Genomic DNA, 18,449 nt, shown 5'->3' on the forward strand with positions numbered 1-18,449 from the left:
ATGGGGTCGCAAAGAGTCGGACACGACTGAGCGACTGAACAGATCTGAGCTGAAGGGTATAACAACTTCCCAGGTGGCACCAGTGATAAAGAACCGCTTGCCAGTGCAGGAAGTGTAAGAGACTCGAGTTTGACTCCTGGGTCATGAAGACCCCCTGGAGGAGGGCATGCCGTCCCACTGCAGCATTCTTGCCCGGAGAATCCTATGGACAGAGGAGCCTGGTAGGCTATACTCCATGGGGTCGCCAAGAATCAGATATGACTGAAGCAACTTAGCACAGATGCACGGGTATTATGCCAGCATGTAAAATTCACAAAGGCCCCCAAAACACTGGTGTAGTAACTATAGACTTTTTTTTTTTATAAAAAGCAACTTATAAGTCTTTTTTTTTTTTTTTTTTGCAAAGTGAAGTTTATAGACGCTTGATTTCTTCTTTCCACTTTCACTCACACATGGGAGTTAGTTTTCTCCATCCTTACCCAGGGTACCTTTTTTCCACAAATGCTTTTTCCTCACATCCCAGCCTGCAGGCCACTGCCTGCTGAGTTTCATTTCAGCTCTTTTGCTCAGTTGCCAGTATGTGTCAAGCCCTGCGCCAGGCCCTAGCCCGTTCATCCTCAGGGAACTCGGTCAGCCCCTACCTCAGGTGCATCCTACCCCCTCCACCCACGAGACTGTAAGCTCTGCAGTGCTTAGAGACGTGTTCTGCATATCGTCACAGTCTCAGTGCAGAGCAGGGGCTCCGGCACCTAGTCTGGCTGCTCGGCAAGTGCTGGTGGAGGAATAAATGAAGCAGGTTCTTGCAGCAGTTTCTTAAGTGTGTGGGTGGGCTTGGGAGCATTGACTGTCGCCTGCCATTCATAAAGTCACCTTCACGCCAGATGCAAAAGGTTCTTGAAGCTTCTACTAGGACCATTGTTCTTTGTGGGGTCCTCTACTCTTTTTGGAAGGTCCCTTGCTGTTGGTGGCCCTGACTTCGGCAGAGACTGGCTTGCTGTTTACCTGCTGTGTCCCTTCTTCATAGACACATGCTGGACTCCACTTGCCTGTCTCCCTGGCAGTTAGGTATGAGCGGATGACTGATTCTGTCTGGTAGTAAGCAGGAATGATGTTGCTTGTAAACCCAGCCCATAGAGGCTTCCCCGTGTCGTCATCTCCTCCCTCCTCTACCAGGCACCGCTGCCCAGGTGCCCGTGTGTGGAGCGCAGCAGTGAGCCTGCCTCGGGGCCCTGAGGGACCCCTTGCCCACTGGGCTTGACATGAGCAAGGAGAGAAACCACGCAGTGGGGAAGACCACTGGGGCCCCGAGGCCTGTATCTACCACAGTAGCATGGCCGTAACCAGTACTGACTGCTTTTTGTATTGCCTGCCCAATGGAGGTTTTGTTTTTTTCTTTTTTTCTTGTGTTGTTTTTTTTGAAGAGTCTCTTACTGATTTTTACCACATTGATCTCTCAGAAATGTCTTTTAATCTCAACGTTTGAATGGTCCAGTGAACTAATTGAAATGCCTGCTTTGGTCCATGCATAGAAAAGGTTTGTCACAGGTGATTTAGCGTGCCAGTGCTAAAGGGATGTGTATATTTTGTTGAGTAAGCGCATGTCAGTGACAGAGCAAGAAAAACAAACCAATCCTTGTTTCCCAGTACTTTGTCAGTTCTCACCCCTCCCTGCCATTATGATGTGATTTCCCCAAGCCAAGCAGGATTGTACAAAGAGCAGCTGTCTACTTGGGAAGAAAGGACTTTTTCTTGTTCATACCTGCCATGTATTGTAATAGAGCATGCTTGTCAGCCAAGACTGACCAATCTTGAACTTCATGTGGCAGAATCAGGTGGGAACGTGGAGTATTATAAGGTATAGAGCTCTTTGGGGCATATAAAAAACTTGACATTATGTGTGCTGTGAGCACTTCTGGAAGGGAGGGGAAGAAGGCAGTAAGAATATACATTTTTAAAAATGGATAGGTTGTTTGGCATATTTGATATTATCAAAAAAACCTCTCAAATTAGATGATTACCTTTATTATAGAATAATAAAGAGAAGGAAATGGCAACCCACTCCAATATTCTTGCCTGGAAAACCCCATGGACAGAGGAGTCTGGAGGGGTCCAGTCCATACGGTCACGAAGAGTCAGACACAACTGAGCGGCTAACACACACTATTATAGAATACTTTCAATAGTTATGAGAATGTACAGTATATTTCTTAAGCACTGAAGTGCTTCAAATTCTGTCCCACTACCCTGATGTCTGTATCCCTTTGGAGAAGGCACTTTAATCTCTGTGCCTTGGTTTCCCTTTTGGAAAATGAAGAAAAAAATGGTACCTATTCCTAAGAACAACAGATGAGATAATGCTATATAAAATACTTAGCACTGTTCCTGGTAGAGTAAGCTGCTGTAATAACATCATTAATGGAAATTATTGTTGTTGTTTAGTTGCTAAGACATGTCCGACTCTTTTCGTGATCCCATGTATGTAGCCCTCCAGGCTCCTCTGTCCGTGGGATTTCCCAGGCAAGAATACTGGAGTGGGTGCAATTTCCTTCCCCAGGGGGTCTTCCCGACCTAGGGATCAAACCCATGTCTCTTGCATTGGCAGGCAGGTTCTTCACCACTCAGCCACCACTGACTTGAAAATTATCATTATTAATGGGAAAAGTTAAACATGAATCTTAATTCTTTCCAGTGGTTCAAGGTTATTGAAATGTAGTGTATTCACAAACAGGTAAGGTCCTGGCAGGAGGTGGTGTGAAAGTATCTCTAAATTTCTGTTAGCCTTGAAGGTGATCCTGAGGGACCCCGGGGAAGGTAAAAAAGGCTGAGAAGCTAAGTTTTCATGACCTGAGTGATCTTGGAGAATCACTAGTTGTCAGTTAACTTATGGTGTTGAATTGCCAGTCAAACACATTTATTAAGAACCTGTTATGTGAGTTGGTGTTGAATTGCCACTCAAAATTACCAGTGGTTTGATGACAAGCAGTCAAGGAAGAGTAATACATATTGCAAGGAGAATCGGTTCATGTGCCTTTTGTTACTATTATCAGTCAGGGAGGTAACATCTTTTTATTTGTGCTGTTTGATCCCCAACTTAGTCATCTCACACTACAAGGTTTAAAAATGGATAACTCTAGTATAAACATATTTACCCATGCCACTGAGTACATTAGCTTATTTCATTATACACAGAATAATCATCTATTCCTTTTCATTGTTATCTAATAAAAAAGCAAGCACATAAGAAACATTTTCTTCTTCCTGCTTATGATGTCTCTTACCCTTTTAAAGGAAGGTTTTTTTTATACCTAAAATACAATTTTACAAATATGGAAAATGGTGGGATTTTTTTTTAGATTTCTAGATTGCTTTATGATTCAAACTTAGAGGACCAGAACACAAGTGTAGTAAAAATATTGGCAAGGGTTTCAGATTATTAATATAATTACTAGAAGTTTGCATTAGTTTAAGAACAAGAACCACAACTCCACAATTGTCTGTTGTATACAAGGTGTTGTTGTCAACCAAGTGCTCTCTTGTGGATTTAGACTTACTAGTTCTTGGAAGTAATATGGATTCTTCCATTTACATGATATTTTGAAATAAGGTATTTCAGATAAACCAATTTTAATTCTACATCTACCTTGGAAAATGTTGGAGCATATAGACAGAATTGCTTTCATTCTTCTGCTTTTAGTACCAGAGAAAATTTTTTCTCTAAACGCTTTACTATTTTTCCCTTCAATTAAAGCCCTGAGTTGCTTTAAAGAATGTAGTTTCCAATTATCTAATCAGTCCCCAAAAGCAATAAGGAAACTCTAGAATTCTAACTATAGAGAATTTTTTATAACTGCCACTTAATACCAGCCAACAAATTTAGTTTAAAAGTATCCTAATTTTCAGTCATCCTGCTGGAAAATGCTTTAATTATCCTAAAAGACTCAAAGTTTTAGAAAGCCCTTAGGACTGGGGAAAAAAAAGAAAAGAAACTCTTTATTATTGAAAGATTTTGTGTGTGTCCAAGCCTTCACATTTAAGAGAATAACTGCTAGAATTATATTTGATATAGAATTATAGCAAAAATACATTTGTTACCATGTGGTCACAGAACGGGCTTCCCTGCTGGCTCAGCTGGTAAAGAATCTGCCTGCAGTATGGGAGACCTGGGTTTGATCCCTGGGTTGGGAAGATCCAACCCACTCCACTATTTTTGCCAGGAGAATCCCCATGGACAGAGGAGCTTGGTGGGCTACAGAGTCTATGAGGCTGCAGAGAGTCAGACACAACTGAGCATCATATAAATATGTAGACCAATCTATGTCTCCTTGTAAATCCTGTCATTGATTGCTGAAACACAGACCTAACAATAGAGCTGGCATCACTATTAAAATTAAGTTAAAACCATCTCATGTGGTTTCAGGTCTTTGATGATTCATCTTTAAGAAATGACTTCTAAAACCTATGCTGGTTATTAATTAGAATTGATTTTTGAATAAATTTCATTTTATTTATTGGAATATTTTTGAGGTTTTTCCCTAAGTGCTAATGAAAAAAGTTATATCTGAAAAGTTAGCAGCATCTTTAATAATTATTGTTTACATAGATATATATAATAATATTTAAATTTTATATTACTGTCAACATTTATAATCAAGATTCTATCCAGACATTGTTCAATTCGGAGAAGGCTGGCATTATCTAAGGTACTGTAGTTGTTAAGCCAGATAAAGCAAATATTTCACGTGAATTCTGTTGAAATTAATTAAGTATGCATACTGCCTCTAATCATCTAGTTCATCTTTCTAGTTAAAAAACAACCTACTTTAAATGATTACTGAAACATACATAAGAAAAATTATTGTGGTATTTCTCAAGGCATATAATCTAGTGTACCCAGTGAAAATAATGTTTATTCTATTATGGTCAACCACTGATGCTGAAGAAGCTAAAGTTGACCAGATCTATAGAGACCTACTGTATAATCATAAGGGATTTCATTTAGGTCATACCTGAATGGTCTAGAGGTTTTCCCTACTTTCTTCAATTTAACTCTTAATTTTGCAATAAGGAGTTCATGATCTGAGCCACAGTCAGCTCCAGGTCTTGTTTTTGCTGACTATCTAGAGCTTATGATTATAAAGTAGAAGTGACAAATAGACTCAGGGGATTAGATCTGATAAGACGGAGTGCCTGAAGAACTATGGATAGAGGTTCATGACATTGTACAGGAGGCAGTGATCAAGACCATCCCCAAGAAAAAGAAATTCAGAAAGGCAAATGGTTGTCTGAGGAGGCCTTACAAATAGCTGAGAAAAGAAGAGAAGCTAAAGGCAAAGAAGAAAAGGAAAGATAAACCCATCTGAATGCAGAGTTCCAAAGAATAGCAAGGAGAGATAAGAAAGCCTTCCTCTATGATCAATGCAAAGAAATAGAGGAAAACAGTAGAGTGGGAAAGACCTGCGATCTCAAGAAAATTAGAGATACCAAGGGAACATTTCATGCAAAGATGGGCAGAGTAAAGGACAGAAATGGTATGCACCTAACAGAAGCAGAAGATATTAAGAGGTGGCAAGAATACACAGAACTGTACAAAAAAGATAACCACGATGGTGTGATCACTCACCTAGAGCCAGACATCCTGGAATGTGAAGTCAAGTGGCCCTTAGGAAGTATCACTATGAACAAAGCTAGTGGAGGTGATGGAATTCCAGTTGAGCTATTTCAAATCCTAAAAGATGATGCTGTGAAAGTGCTGCACTCAATGTGCCAGCAAATTTAGAAAACTCTGCAGTGGCCACATGACTCAAAAAGTCAGTTTTCATTCCAATCTCAAAGAAAGACAATGTCAAAGAACATTCAAACTACCATACACCTGCACTCATCTCACACGCTAGCAAAGTAATGCTCAAAATTCTCCAAGCCAGGCTTCAACAGTACATGAACCATGAACTTCCAGATGTCCAAGCTGGATTTAGAAAAGGCAGAGGAACCAGAGATCAAATTGCCAACATTGAAACTGGATCATCAAAAAAACAAGAGAGTTTCATAAAAACATCTATTTCTGCTTTATTGACTATGCCAAAGCCTTTGACTGTGTGGATCACAACAAAATGTGGAAAATTCTTCAAGAGATGGGAATACCAGACTACCTTACCTGCCTCCTGAGAAACGTGTATGCAGGTCAAGAAGCAATAGTTAAAACTGGACATGGAACAACAGAACTGGACATGGAACTGGTTCCAAATTGGGAAAGGAGTATATCAAGCCTGTATATTATCACCCTGTTTGTTTAGTTTATATGCAGAGTACATCATACAAAATGCGAGGTTGGGTGAAGCACAAGCTGGAATCAAGATTGCTAGGAGAAATATAAATAACCTCAGATATGCAGATAACACCACCCTTATGGCAGAAAGCAAAGAAGAACTAAAGAAACTCTTGATGAAAGTGAAAGAGGAAAATGAAAAAGTTGGCTTAAAACTCAACATTCAAAGAACGGGATGACAGAGGATGAGATGGTTGGATGGCATCAGTGACTTGGTGGACATGAGTTTGAGCAAGCTCTGGGAAATGGTGAAGAACAGGGAAGCCTGGAGTGCTGCAGTCCATCCATGGGGTCGCACAGAATCAGACATGACTGAGCAACTGAACTGATGAAGACCTACAAAAACTAACATCATGGCATCTGGTCCCATCACTTCATGGCAAATAGATGGGGAAACAGTGACAGACTATTTTGTTGGGCTCCAAAATCACTGCAGAAGGTGACTGCAGCCATGAAATTAAAAGATGCTTGCTACTTGGAAGAAAAGCTATGACCAACCTATACAGCATAATTAAAAAGCAGAGACATTACTTTGCCAACAAAGGTCCGTCTAGTCAAAGCTATGTTTTTTCCAGTAGTCATGTATGGATGTGAGAGTTGGACTATAAAGAAAGCTGAGCACTGAAGAAATGATACTTGAACTGTGGTGTTGGAGAAGACTCCTGATAGTCCCTGGGACTGCAAGGAGATCCAACCAGTCCATCCTAAAGGAAATCGGTCCTGAATTGGAAGGACTGATGTTGAAGCCAAAACTCCAATACTTTGGCCACCTGATGTGAAGAGCTGATTCATTACAAAAGACCCTGATGCTGGGAAAGATTGGAGGTGGGAGGAGAAGGGGACGGCAGAGGATGAGATGGTTGGATGGCATCACCGACTTGATGGATGTAAGTCTGAGCAAGCTCCAGGAGTTCGTGATAGACAGGGAAGCCTGGCGTGCTGTAGTCCATGGGGTCTCAAAGAGTCAGACATGACTGAGCTACAGAACTGATGAAGACCGCCAACACCTTCTAGAACTGACACCCCCAAAAGATGTCATTTTCATCATAGGGGACTGGAATGCAAAAGAAAGTCAAGAGTTACCCAGAATAACAAGCAAGTTTGGTCTTGGAGTACAAAATGAATCAGGGCAAAGGCTAACAGAGTTTTGTCAAAAGAACATGGTGGTCTTAGCAAACACCCTTTCCCAAGAACCCAAGAGATACCTCTACACATGGACATCACCCAATGGTCAGTACCAAAATCAGATGGATTATATTCTCTGCAGCTGAAGATGGAGAACCTCTATAATGCAGTCAGCAAAAACAAAACCTGAGCCTGACTGTGGCTCAGATCATGAGCACCTTGTTGAAAACTTCAGACTTAAATTGAGGAAAGTAGGGAAAACCACTAGGCCATTCAAGTATGACCTAAATCAAATCCCTTATGATTATACAGTGGAAGTGACAAGTAGATTCAAGGCATTAGATCTGATAGACAGAGTGCCTGAAGAACTATGGATGGAGGTTCATAACATTGTACAGGAAGCAGTGACCAAAACCATCCCCAAGAAAAAGAAATGCAAAAAAGCAAAGTGGTTGTCTGAGGAGGCTTTACAAAAAGCTGACGAAAGAAGAGAAGTCAAAGGCAAAGGAGAAAGAGTAATATATCCAACTGAATACAGAGTTCCAGGGAATAGCAAGGAGAGATAAGAAGGCCTTCTTAAACAAACAATGCAAAGAAATAGAGGAAAACAGTAGAATGGGAAAGACTAGCGATCTCTTCAGGAAATACCAAGGGAACATTTCATGCAAGAATGGGCATGATAAAGGACAGAAATGGTAAGGACCTAATAGAAGCATAAGAGATAAAGAAGAGGTGACAAGATACACAGAACTACATAGAAAGAGGTCTTAATGTCCCGGATAACCGTGATGATGAGGTCACTCACCTAGAGCCAGACATCCTGGAGTGTGAAGTCAAGTGGGCCTTAAGAAGTATTACTATGAACAATGATAGTGGAGGTAACAGAATTCCAGCCGAGCTATTTAAAATCTTAAAAAGGTGATGCCATTAAAGTGCTGCACTCAGTATGCCAGTAAATGTGGAAAACTCAGTAGTGACCATAGGACTGGAAGTGGTCAGTTTTCATTCCAATCCCCAAGAAGGGCAATGCCAAAGAATGTTTCAACTACCATACAGTTGCTCTCATTTCACCTGCTAGCAAGATTAGGCTCAAAATCTTTCAAGCTAGGCTTCAGCAGTATGTGAGCCAAGAACTTCCAGATGTACAAGCTGGGTTTAGAAAAGGCAGAGGAAACAGAGATCAAATTGCCAATGTCTATTGGATAATAAAAAAAAAAAACAAGTGAATTCCAGGAAAAAACCTGCTTTATTGACTATGCCAAAGCCTTTGACTGTGTGGATCACAACAAACTGTGGGAAATTCTTAGAGATGGGAATACCAGACCACCTTACATGTCTCCTCAGAAACCTGTATGTGGGTCAAGAAGTAACACTTATTAGATTGGTGCGATGTAATTGCAGTTTCAGACCGTGAACTTGAAATCATTTTAACTAGGCTTAAAACATCTTTATTAATCAAAATAATAACAATTACAGTCAACACACTTTTGCCAATGAGAAATAAATTTGTTTATTCCTGTAGCATAAAAATCCTTTCTTCAGGATTCAGTGAACTCTTAGAAAGCATTTTCTGCCTCCTGCTGGTTGTGGAAGGCTTTTACCTGCAAAAAGTTGTCAAGATGCTTGAAGAAATGGTCGTCAGTTGACACGAGGTCAGGTGAACCTGGCTACTGAGGCGAAACTTCAGAGCCCAATTTGTTCAACTTTTGAACCGTTGATTACACGACATGCTGTCGGGCGTTGTCATGGGGAAGAACTGGGCGCCTTCTGCTGACCAATGCTGACTGCAGTCACTGCAGTTTTTACTGCATCTCACCAATTTGCTGAGCATACTTCTCAAAGGAAATGGTTTCACCAGGATTCAGAAAGCCATAGTAGATCAGACTGGCAGCAGACCGCCAAACAGTGACCGTGGCCTTTTTGGTGCAAGTTTGGGGCTCTGGAAAGTGCTTTGGAGCTTCTCGGTCAACCTCTGAGATGGCCATCACCACCTGTCATGTAAATCCACTTTTGGTCACAATCTGATGGAGAAACGGTTTGCTGTTTTGTAAAATACGAGAAGACACTTCAGAACGGTTTTTAAAATTTTTTTTTCAGCTCGTGAGGCAACTACTTATGGAGCTTTTTCACCTTTCCAATTTGCTTCAATACTAAATGACCATAGAATGGTCAACGTTGAGTTCTTTCACAACTTCGATGATGGTTCTTGGTTGTTGTCAGCTGCCGATGGCGGGCCACTGCACTCCTCGTCTTCAGGGCTTTTGTCTCCTTTGTAAACCTTCTTGAGCCGCCACGGCACAGTATGTTCATTAGTAGTTCCTGGGCCAAATGCGTTGGTGATGTGAGTGTCTCTGCTGTTCTATGACTCATTTTGAACTTGAATAAGAAAACTGATCAAATTTGCTTTCTGTCTAACATCATTTCCCTAAGATAAGTATAAACAGCAAATAATGTCATTAGCAAAAAAATGAAGCGAGAAATGCCCATTAAAATGATATGTAACATAACCACATATATTTAAGAATGTATTCTGATATCAAATGCTAAAGTTCTACAGTGCAAAACTGCAGTTACTTTTGCACTAACCTAATAGAACCAGACATGGAACAACTCACTGGTTCAAAATTGTGAAAGCAGTATGACAAGGCTGTATATTGTCACCCTGCTTACTTACCTTATATGAATGGTACAAAATGTGAAATTCTGGACTGAATGAATCACAAGCTGGAATCGATTGCTGGGAGAAATATCAAAAGCCTCAGATATGCAGATGATATCACTATAATGGCAGAAAGTGAAGAGGAACTAAAGAGCTTCTTGATGAAGGTGAAAGAGGAGAGTGAAAAGGCTGGCCTAAAATTGAACATTCAAAAAACTAAGATCATGGTATCCGGTCCCATCACTTCATGGCAAATATTAGGGGGAAAAGTGGAAGCAGTAACAGATTTTCTTTTCTTGGGCTCCAAAATCACTGAAGATGGTGACTGCAGCCATGAAATTAAAAGACGTTGCTCCTTGGAAGGAAAGCTATGACAAACCTAGACAGTGTATTAAAAAGCAGAGACATCACTTTGCCGACAAAGGTCTAGTCACAGCTTTGGTTTTTCCAGTAGTCATGTATGGATGTGAGAGTTGGACCATAAAGAAAGCTGAGTGAGGAAGAATTGATGCTTTTGAACTGTGGTGCTGGAAAAGACTCTTGAGAGTCCCTCGGACAGCAAGGACATCCAACCAGTCAATCCTAAAGAAAATCAAGCCTGAATATTCATTGGAAGGACTGATGCTGAAATAGAAGCTGCAACTTTGGCCACTTGATGCAAAGAGCTGACTCATTGGAAAACACCCTGATGCTGTGAAGGATTGAAGGCAAAGGAGAAGGGGGCAGCAAAGGATGAAATGGTTAGACAGCATTATCGACTCAGTGGACATGAATTTGAGCAAACTCTGGGAGATAGTGGAGGACAGAGGAGCTTGGTGTGCTGCAGTCCATGAGGTGTCACAGAGGCCTACACAACTTAGCAACTGAATAGCAGTGTATTTGATTACATGCTGAGCACTGTGAATTTTACCTTAGGTGCTGGATATTTTTGCTTTCCTACAATATTCTTGAGCTTTGTTCTGGAACATAACTAAACTTAGAAACAGTATGACCCTCCAGTCTTGCCTTTAAACATTACTTAGATGGGACCAGAACGTTGTTTAAACTAGGGCTAACTCTTTCATAGTACTAACACACGACCTTTTGTTTGCTTGCTTTTATCCTGTTTTTTTAAAAACTTATTTTGTGTTAGAGTGTAGCTGATTAACAACATGGTGAGAGTTTCAGGTGGACAGCAAAGGTACTCAGCCACACAGAAACATGTACCCATTCTCCCCGAACACCCCTCCCACCCTCGCTGCCATGTAACAGTAAGCGGAGCTCCCTGTGCTATACAGAAGGTCCCTGCTGGTTGTCCTAAAACATGACCCTTTTGAATCTAGCAAGCCCAGGATTCATGAGTTTTTCCAGTTTGGCTCGTAGAAACAGGTAGTACTCCCAGCCCTGGATGGGTTCTGAGGAGTGTTTTTGTATTGTCTTGGGCAGTTCTTTACCTGGCTTCGGATGGTTCCTGACACACGCACTTGTTATTAGTGCTCTGCTGCACACTTGAGGGAAGCCACCTGCGCGCCTCTGGAGTCCCTGTGGAGCTCTCTCCTCTCTGGCTCGTGACCTGGGGTCCCAGCTGCCCCATCTTCCCAGTCTGTCTGCCCCATCTCCTCAGTTTCCTCGTCCCCTCTGTGCCTTGCAGCTGTCGGACCCTGACCCAGTGGGCTGGGCCCCGCACTGCTTCCCGTCTCTCAGAGATCACTGTCCTTATAGCTGACGTCCAGTGACTTGGGAACTATTGTTTCATATATTTTGTCCAGTTTTTGGTTGTTTCAAGAAGGAAGTAAATCCAGTACCTGTTATTCCAGTTTGGCCAGAAGTAGATTGTCAGATTAAATCTTAAGTGAATATTAATTTTTCAGTTTAACTTTCCAAAACATGGGTTAAAACTTTCTGATGATATTATCTCCAAGTGAGATTATTTTTCAGGAGCAAGTCCATATCTTAATGTAAGCAGTACCAGATGATTTCTTAATCCTTTGCAGCTATTTATAAAACCTGTTGTGACAAATATCTTTCTGTTACATGTAATGCTGTGTTCTAATAAAGATTTAAATTCATACAATGTGTAGTTGCTGTGCATTAATGATCAATTTTTTTCCAACCTGTTGTCTTTATCCTCCTCTCCCTGCCAACCAATGGTGAAGATATAATGAAACTGGTAATGAGGCATTGTAAATAGTCCCTGCAGTCTTTTGGAAAACAAACTGAAACTATTATTAAAAGGCAAAAATGAAAAATGATTATATCCTTCGAGTCATTAACCCCACTTATAGAATTATAGCCAATGTAAATAAGATACATAAAAGCTATCTCTCTGAAAAATGTTAATCATAGTGCTAATATAACGAAAAAACTGGAAATAATCTTTTTAAAAAATTGTACTTGATTTATAATACTGCATTATATTCAGAGGTACAGCAAAGTGATTTTTTTAGATATTTCATTACAAGTTATTACAAGATACTGAATTTCCTGTTATACCGTAAATCCTTATTGCTTATCTGCTTTTTGTATAGTAGTTTTACCTGTTAATTCCATATTCCTAATTTGTAGCCCCCTCTTCCCTCCCTCTCCCCTTTGATAACTATATGTTTGTTTTCTGTGTCTGTGAGCCTGTTTCTGGTTTGTATATAGATTCATTTGTATTATTTTTTATGTCCCACATATAAGTGATATCATATAGTAACTGTGTCTGACTTACTCCGTTATACTATCTCTAGGCCCATGCCTGCTGTGTAAGCGGGAACACTTCCTTTGGGGGCTGAGCTGTGCTCCACTGTGGGTCTGTGCTCCGCGTCTTCTGAGCCAGTCATGCACTGACGGGCGTTTGGTTGCTGCTCTGTCTTGCTATTGTAAATGGTGCTGCCGTGAACATTAGGGTACACATATCTTTTCAAATTAGAATTTTTGTCTTTTCCAGATCATTATCCGGGAGTTGGATTACTGGATCACATGCTAGGTCTATTTTAGCTTTTTAAGGAACCGCCAAACCTCTTTGACCACAGTGGCTGCACCATCCCCAGCAAAGGGCAGGAGAGCTCTCTTTTCTCCACACCCTCGCCGGCATTTTCAGACTTTTTAAATGATGATCATTCTGAACAGTGTGAGGTGACACCTTACTGTGGTTTTGACTTGCGTTTCTCTAAGAATGAGCAACGATGAGCATCTTTTCATGTGCACGTTGGTCATCTGGCTTCTTGGGAAAAATGTCTGTCTAAGACTTCTGCCCATTCTTTGACTGTGTTGTTTTCACAATATTCAGTTTTATGAGCTGTTTGGAGAGTTTGGATATTAACTCCTTGTTGGCCGCATCACTTCCAAGTATTTTCTTCCATTCCTTAGCTTGTCTTTTTATTTTGTTGATGGTTTCATTGCTGTGCAAAATATTTTTAAGTTTTATCAAGTCCTATTTGTTTATTATTGCTTTTCTTTCTTTATTGCTTTGGGAGACTGATCTGAGAAAATATTGCTATAATTTATGTCAGAGAATGTTCTTGCCTGTGTTCTCCTCTAGGAATTTTATGGTGCCATGTCTTACATTTAGGTCTTCAAACCATTTTGAGCTTGTTTTGTATACGGTGTGTGGGAGTGCCCTAATCTCATTGACTTACATGTAACTGTCCATGTTCCCCAATAGCACATGTTGAAGACACTGCCTTTCCTCCAGTGTATATTCTGACCTCCTTTGTTGTAGACTAATCGACTATACGTGCATGGGTTTATTTCTGGGGTCTATTCTGTTCCACTGATCTATGTATCTGTTCTTAATGTCAAAATAGGTACTCAATAAAAGGTTTTAATATCCAAAATATATTTAAAAAAGACTACAACAGCAAAGAAACCCAAACAACCCAATTTGAAAGTGAGCAAAGACTTGCATAGATTTTCTCCAAGAAGATTTATAGATGGCTAATAAATGAAAAACATTCAGTATCAGTAGCGATTCAGTTCAGTTGCTCAGTCGTGTCCTACTCTTTGCGACCCCATGAACTGCAGCACGCCAGGCCTCCCTGTCCATCACCAACTCCCGGAGTTCACTCAGACTCATGTCCATCGAGTCAGTGAGGCCATCCAGCCATCTCATCCTCAGTCATCCCCTTCTCCTGCCCCCAATCCCTCCCAGCATCAGAGTCTTTTCCAATGAGTCAACTGTTAGGGAATGCAAATCAAAACCACAGTGTGATACCACTTCACACCCATTGTGCTACGTCGCTTCAGTTGTGTCTGACAGTATGCAACCATGCGGACCACAGCTTGCCAGGTTCCTCTGTCCCTGGGGATTCCCCGGGCAAGAATACTGGAGTGGGTTGCCATGCCCTCCTCCAGGGGTTCTTCCCGACTCAGGGATCAAACCCGCATCCCTTCATGTCTCCTGCACTGGTAGGGTGTTCTTTACCACTAGCGCCACCTGGGAAGCCCGAATACCCATTAGTATTTTTGCTATTATAAAAACACAGAAAATAACATCTGGTACAATATGGAAAAACTGCAATTCTTGAGCATTTCTAGTGGGAATGTAAAATGGTGCAGCTACTGTTGAAAACAGCCCCTCAAAGTGTTAAATATATTATTACCATGTAACCTAGTAATTCCACGTTAAGGTATATACCCCGAAGAACTGACACAGGGACTCAGACACTCAGTGTTCAAAGCAGCAGCATTCACAACAGCCAAAAGGTGGAAACCCAAGTATCCATCAAGAGATGAATGGATAAACAGTGTTACAAGGCTACATATCCATGAGCCGTAAAAAGGAAGGAAATTCTGGCATATGTAACATGGACAAACTCTGAAGACTGTATGCTAAGTGAAAGAAGCTAGACAGCAAAGAACCAACCCCGTATGAGCCCACTTGTATGAGGTACCCAAGCAGTCACACTCACAGAGACACAGAGTACATGGTGGTTCTCAAGGCCAGGGGATGGTATTGTTTAATGGGTGCAGAATTTCAGTTTGGGCTGAAAATAAACTCTGGAGATGGATGGTGGTGATGGGTGCACAAAACTGGAATTGTACTTAAAACCACTGGACCGTACACTTAAAAATGGTTAAATGACAAATTTTGTTACGTGTATTTTACCACAAAACAGTATACATCTTTGTTAGATGCGTATATATGTCTGTACGTGTACACATGTATGTTCCTCATTAGTAACTCACATTCCAAAAAAGAGTAGCCTGAGGAGTGCTGATCAGCCATCCCGCCTGCTCCCCTCTCGCCAGGAGTGACACACGCGGCCATCTGGGCGGCCTGCATTTCTTATCTCAGTGCCGCGGTTCCCCCTGAGCTGAGGACGTCTGCCCAGGGCATCCTGCAAGGCCTTCATCTGGGTCTCGGGAGAGGCTGCGGTGCCATGATCGGAGGCGTGTTAGTCAACTTTTTTGGTAAGAATGGCTTGCTTTCTTTCCCTTTCTTCATTGATGAAACCTTACAGTTTTTCAGCAACACCTCCATAAACACTCAGATTATTACTGAAGACGGCCAGACTCTCGTTTTCACATTCTTTTTCTAGCTTTCACAGTAGTCAGAACTGCAGTGCAGTGTACGTCCGTAGTTAAGATGATTAGAGCAGACAGACAGTCAACCAGTGCTACACAGATACCTCAGAGGAGTCAAACCAAGGAATAATCCCACGTGCTTTTGGTCTGAAGTGCCCTAGACCTGTTGACGAAAATGCTGGAGAAAAGATAATTCATCAGTTTTTCCATCTGACTTTAGTGACATCCCTGCATCTGTGATAACAGTCTGTGCTCCATCGGTTCCCTCTTACTGGAAATACAGGGGCCGAGGTGGAGGTGGGATTATTCTGCTCCAGCATCTTCACTACTCAGTGGGCTCCGAGATGTCTGAATTTATAGCACCCATTGAGCTTGGCTGTTTTAACTACAGATTAATAGGACTGTTTAATAGGTAGATGGCCCTTATGAAGAAGAGAGCCCACTGCATTTTAAAAAGGCACTCAGAGACAGTCTTTTATTTTATAAATGCAGTTTGAAAATCTGATCAATGACAGATATCCAGTACCAGCTCTTGGGTCTCTTGACAACTATCCAGACCAGTGTTTTTCCTTTGGTATGAAGCTAATGGCCACTTGTCGTTCTCTGCTCTGCTGCCTTTGTCAGCTTTAGAACATGGACAGGCCTGGGTGAGGACTACCCGCCTCTCCAGGAGCTACTCTCTAGAGCGTCACTTGTTTTCGCAGGGGCTGCTGCAACCTTCCGAGGAATCGGCATGGCCTGTCTGGTGATCCTCCTGCTCTTTGCCCTGATCCAGTGGCTGGCAGTACCAGATGAGGAAGAAGGTAGACATGTGCATTGGTCCTTAATGGTTCTAAAGGCTGAAGCCAAGGGGAGTTCTGCACATACCCCTGAGAAACCCAGAGGTGGTAACAACAGTGTGCCACAGACCTGCATGGCTCTGAGCTCGTGTGCACCATGGGTGGAGAGGTGCCACTTGCTGTGTTGAAAAGAATACTGGTTGTTTAAATAGCTTGGGGTTTTCTTCCTTTTGTTTTGTCTTATGGTACAAGGTACTGGGGAAAGTATTTGTTTTAAATTTCTCTGATATTCTAAAGAGATTTAAATTTTAAATACATAAAGGACTATACTGTAATTTTATGATTAGGGACAGGAAGTGGCATTCATCTCTGTGCCTTACCTTCATCTGAAAAAAAAGCCTAAACGTTAATTTGAAGTTTTCCCTTAATTAGGCATGAGAGTGAAAGTGGTAGCTGCTCAGTCGTGTCCGATTCTTCGAGACCCCATGGACTGTGGCCCACCAGGCTCCTCGGTCCATGGGATTCTCCAGGCAAGAGTACTGGAGTGGGTTGCCATTCCCTTCTCCAGGGGATCTTCCCAACCCAGGGATTGAACCCAGGTCTCCTGCATTACAGGCAGATTAGGTATGGACTTCATTAAAATTATTAAACAGCAAGAAGGTTACATTCAGTATAATATATGGATGAAAACAAGTTTTCAACTTATTTGGGCAATCAACTTTTTAATTTTTTTTTGAATGAAGAAGGCCAGCCATTAAAACAAATATTCGTTCTCAGCTCTTGAGTCCTGAAACAGGCTCATCTTCTACGGTGTCTTGTCCTTTGAGGAGCATTTGCCTCAAGTACTCAAAGGGCTTCTATTAAGAGAAACACTAACTTGTTACAGAAACCCCAGTGACAGATTTTAATTCCAACAAGTGAGTCAGAAAGATAGACCAGTACTGACTTTTCTCACTCTTGTTCTTCCATAATCCTAACCAGATCATATCTCTTACGTAGCTTGGTCCATGCCTTCAGGAAAAGTCTAATAAAAGCATCTGCCACGTGATTTTCCTGTTTTGATGCTTATCTTTACAATTTCAGTACTGTAAGTGGTTATACCGAAGCTATAATCTATGCCCCACAAATACGACATACTGATACACCAACAATACATTTCATAAATAGGTTCGTGTCTGTTAGGCTCTGTAAGGAGACCTGGAAGGCAGATGTCACATTCATTTGCTCAGTAATCTCCACCAGGTAGGGAAGCCACCCTTGCTACAATGCCACTTGCTGCCATTCCCAAGCACACTGGCATGGGCTTATCAAGGTTGTCTATTTTTTACTATTTCTATATACTTACATGCATCTGTTTAAATACGCTGAAAACTGACAAATGATTTAAACATGATTTTCTCTCCAGACAAGACGATGTTGGCAGAAAGGATTCCTGTTCCCTCTAGCCCTGTCCCCATAGCAACCATCGACCTGGTCCAGCAACAGACAGAAGATGTTATGCCACGCACTGAGCCCAGACTTCCACCCAAGAAAACCAAGCACCAGGAAGAACAGGAGGATGTGAACAAGCCAGCCTGGGGGGTCAGCTCCTCTCCCTGGGTGACCTTTGCCTACGCACTCTACCAGATTAAAGAGATGATGCAGCTCACAAGGGACAACCGTGCTTCTGAGATTCAGCCTCTACAGGTAAAGGGCCTCTGCTGTCCCCCTTACGCAGGCCTGGTTGTTTCCGATACTCGCTCCGTGAAACTTCTGGGAGGTCTGACGGGGAAATAAACATGCAGACAGGTAATAATAAACATGCACACTGTACTTTTGTGACAAGTGTGTTACAGAGGTTGTATACAAGGTCTCATAGAGGGAAAATTCTGCCTTACACCATTCAGAAAGGCCTCACAGAGAAGACAGTACTTCTTGAAAGAAATTCATTCTGATGTTCTATATTTCTTTAAAATGTCTGTGTTGATGGACACTAGTTACTGTGTGGATATATGGTTCTTGCCTTGGTGGATTATATAATCTCTAATTTAAAACTTCTAGTGGGGACTTTCTATATAGTAGTACGTCAGTAAAC

The 18,449-nt window shown here is 41.6% G+C and overlaps 1 protein-coding gene across 1 annotated transcript in view; it reads left to right on the forward strand.

Moving 5' to 3' along the window:
- MFSD6 (major facilitator superfamily domain containing 6) overlaps nucleotides 1-18,449 on the forward strand; it is a 59,911-nt gene that overhangs the window by 37,550 nt on the left and 3,912 nt on the right. The window contains exons 3-5 of the mRNA XM_040227811.1: nucleotides 15,321-15,482; nucleotides 16,301-16,399; nucleotides 17,781-18,061. Of these exons, the coding sequence (XP_040083745.1) occupies nucleotides 15,321-15,482; nucleotides 16,301-16,399; nucleotides 17,781-18,061 (542 nt within the window). The remainder of the gene's footprint in view (nucleotides 1-15,320; nucleotides 15,483-16,300; nucleotides 16,400-17,780; nucleotides 18,062-18,449) is intronic.

Source organism: Oryx dammah, unplaced genomic scaffold (assembly GCF_014754425.2).
Source record: "Oryx dammah isolate SB20612 unplaced genomic scaffold, SCBI_Odam_1.1 HiC_scaffold_27, whole genome shotgun sequence".
NCBI classification, from domain to species: Eukaryota; Metazoa; Chordata; class Mammalia; order Artiodactyla; family Bovidae; genus Oryx; species Oryx dammah.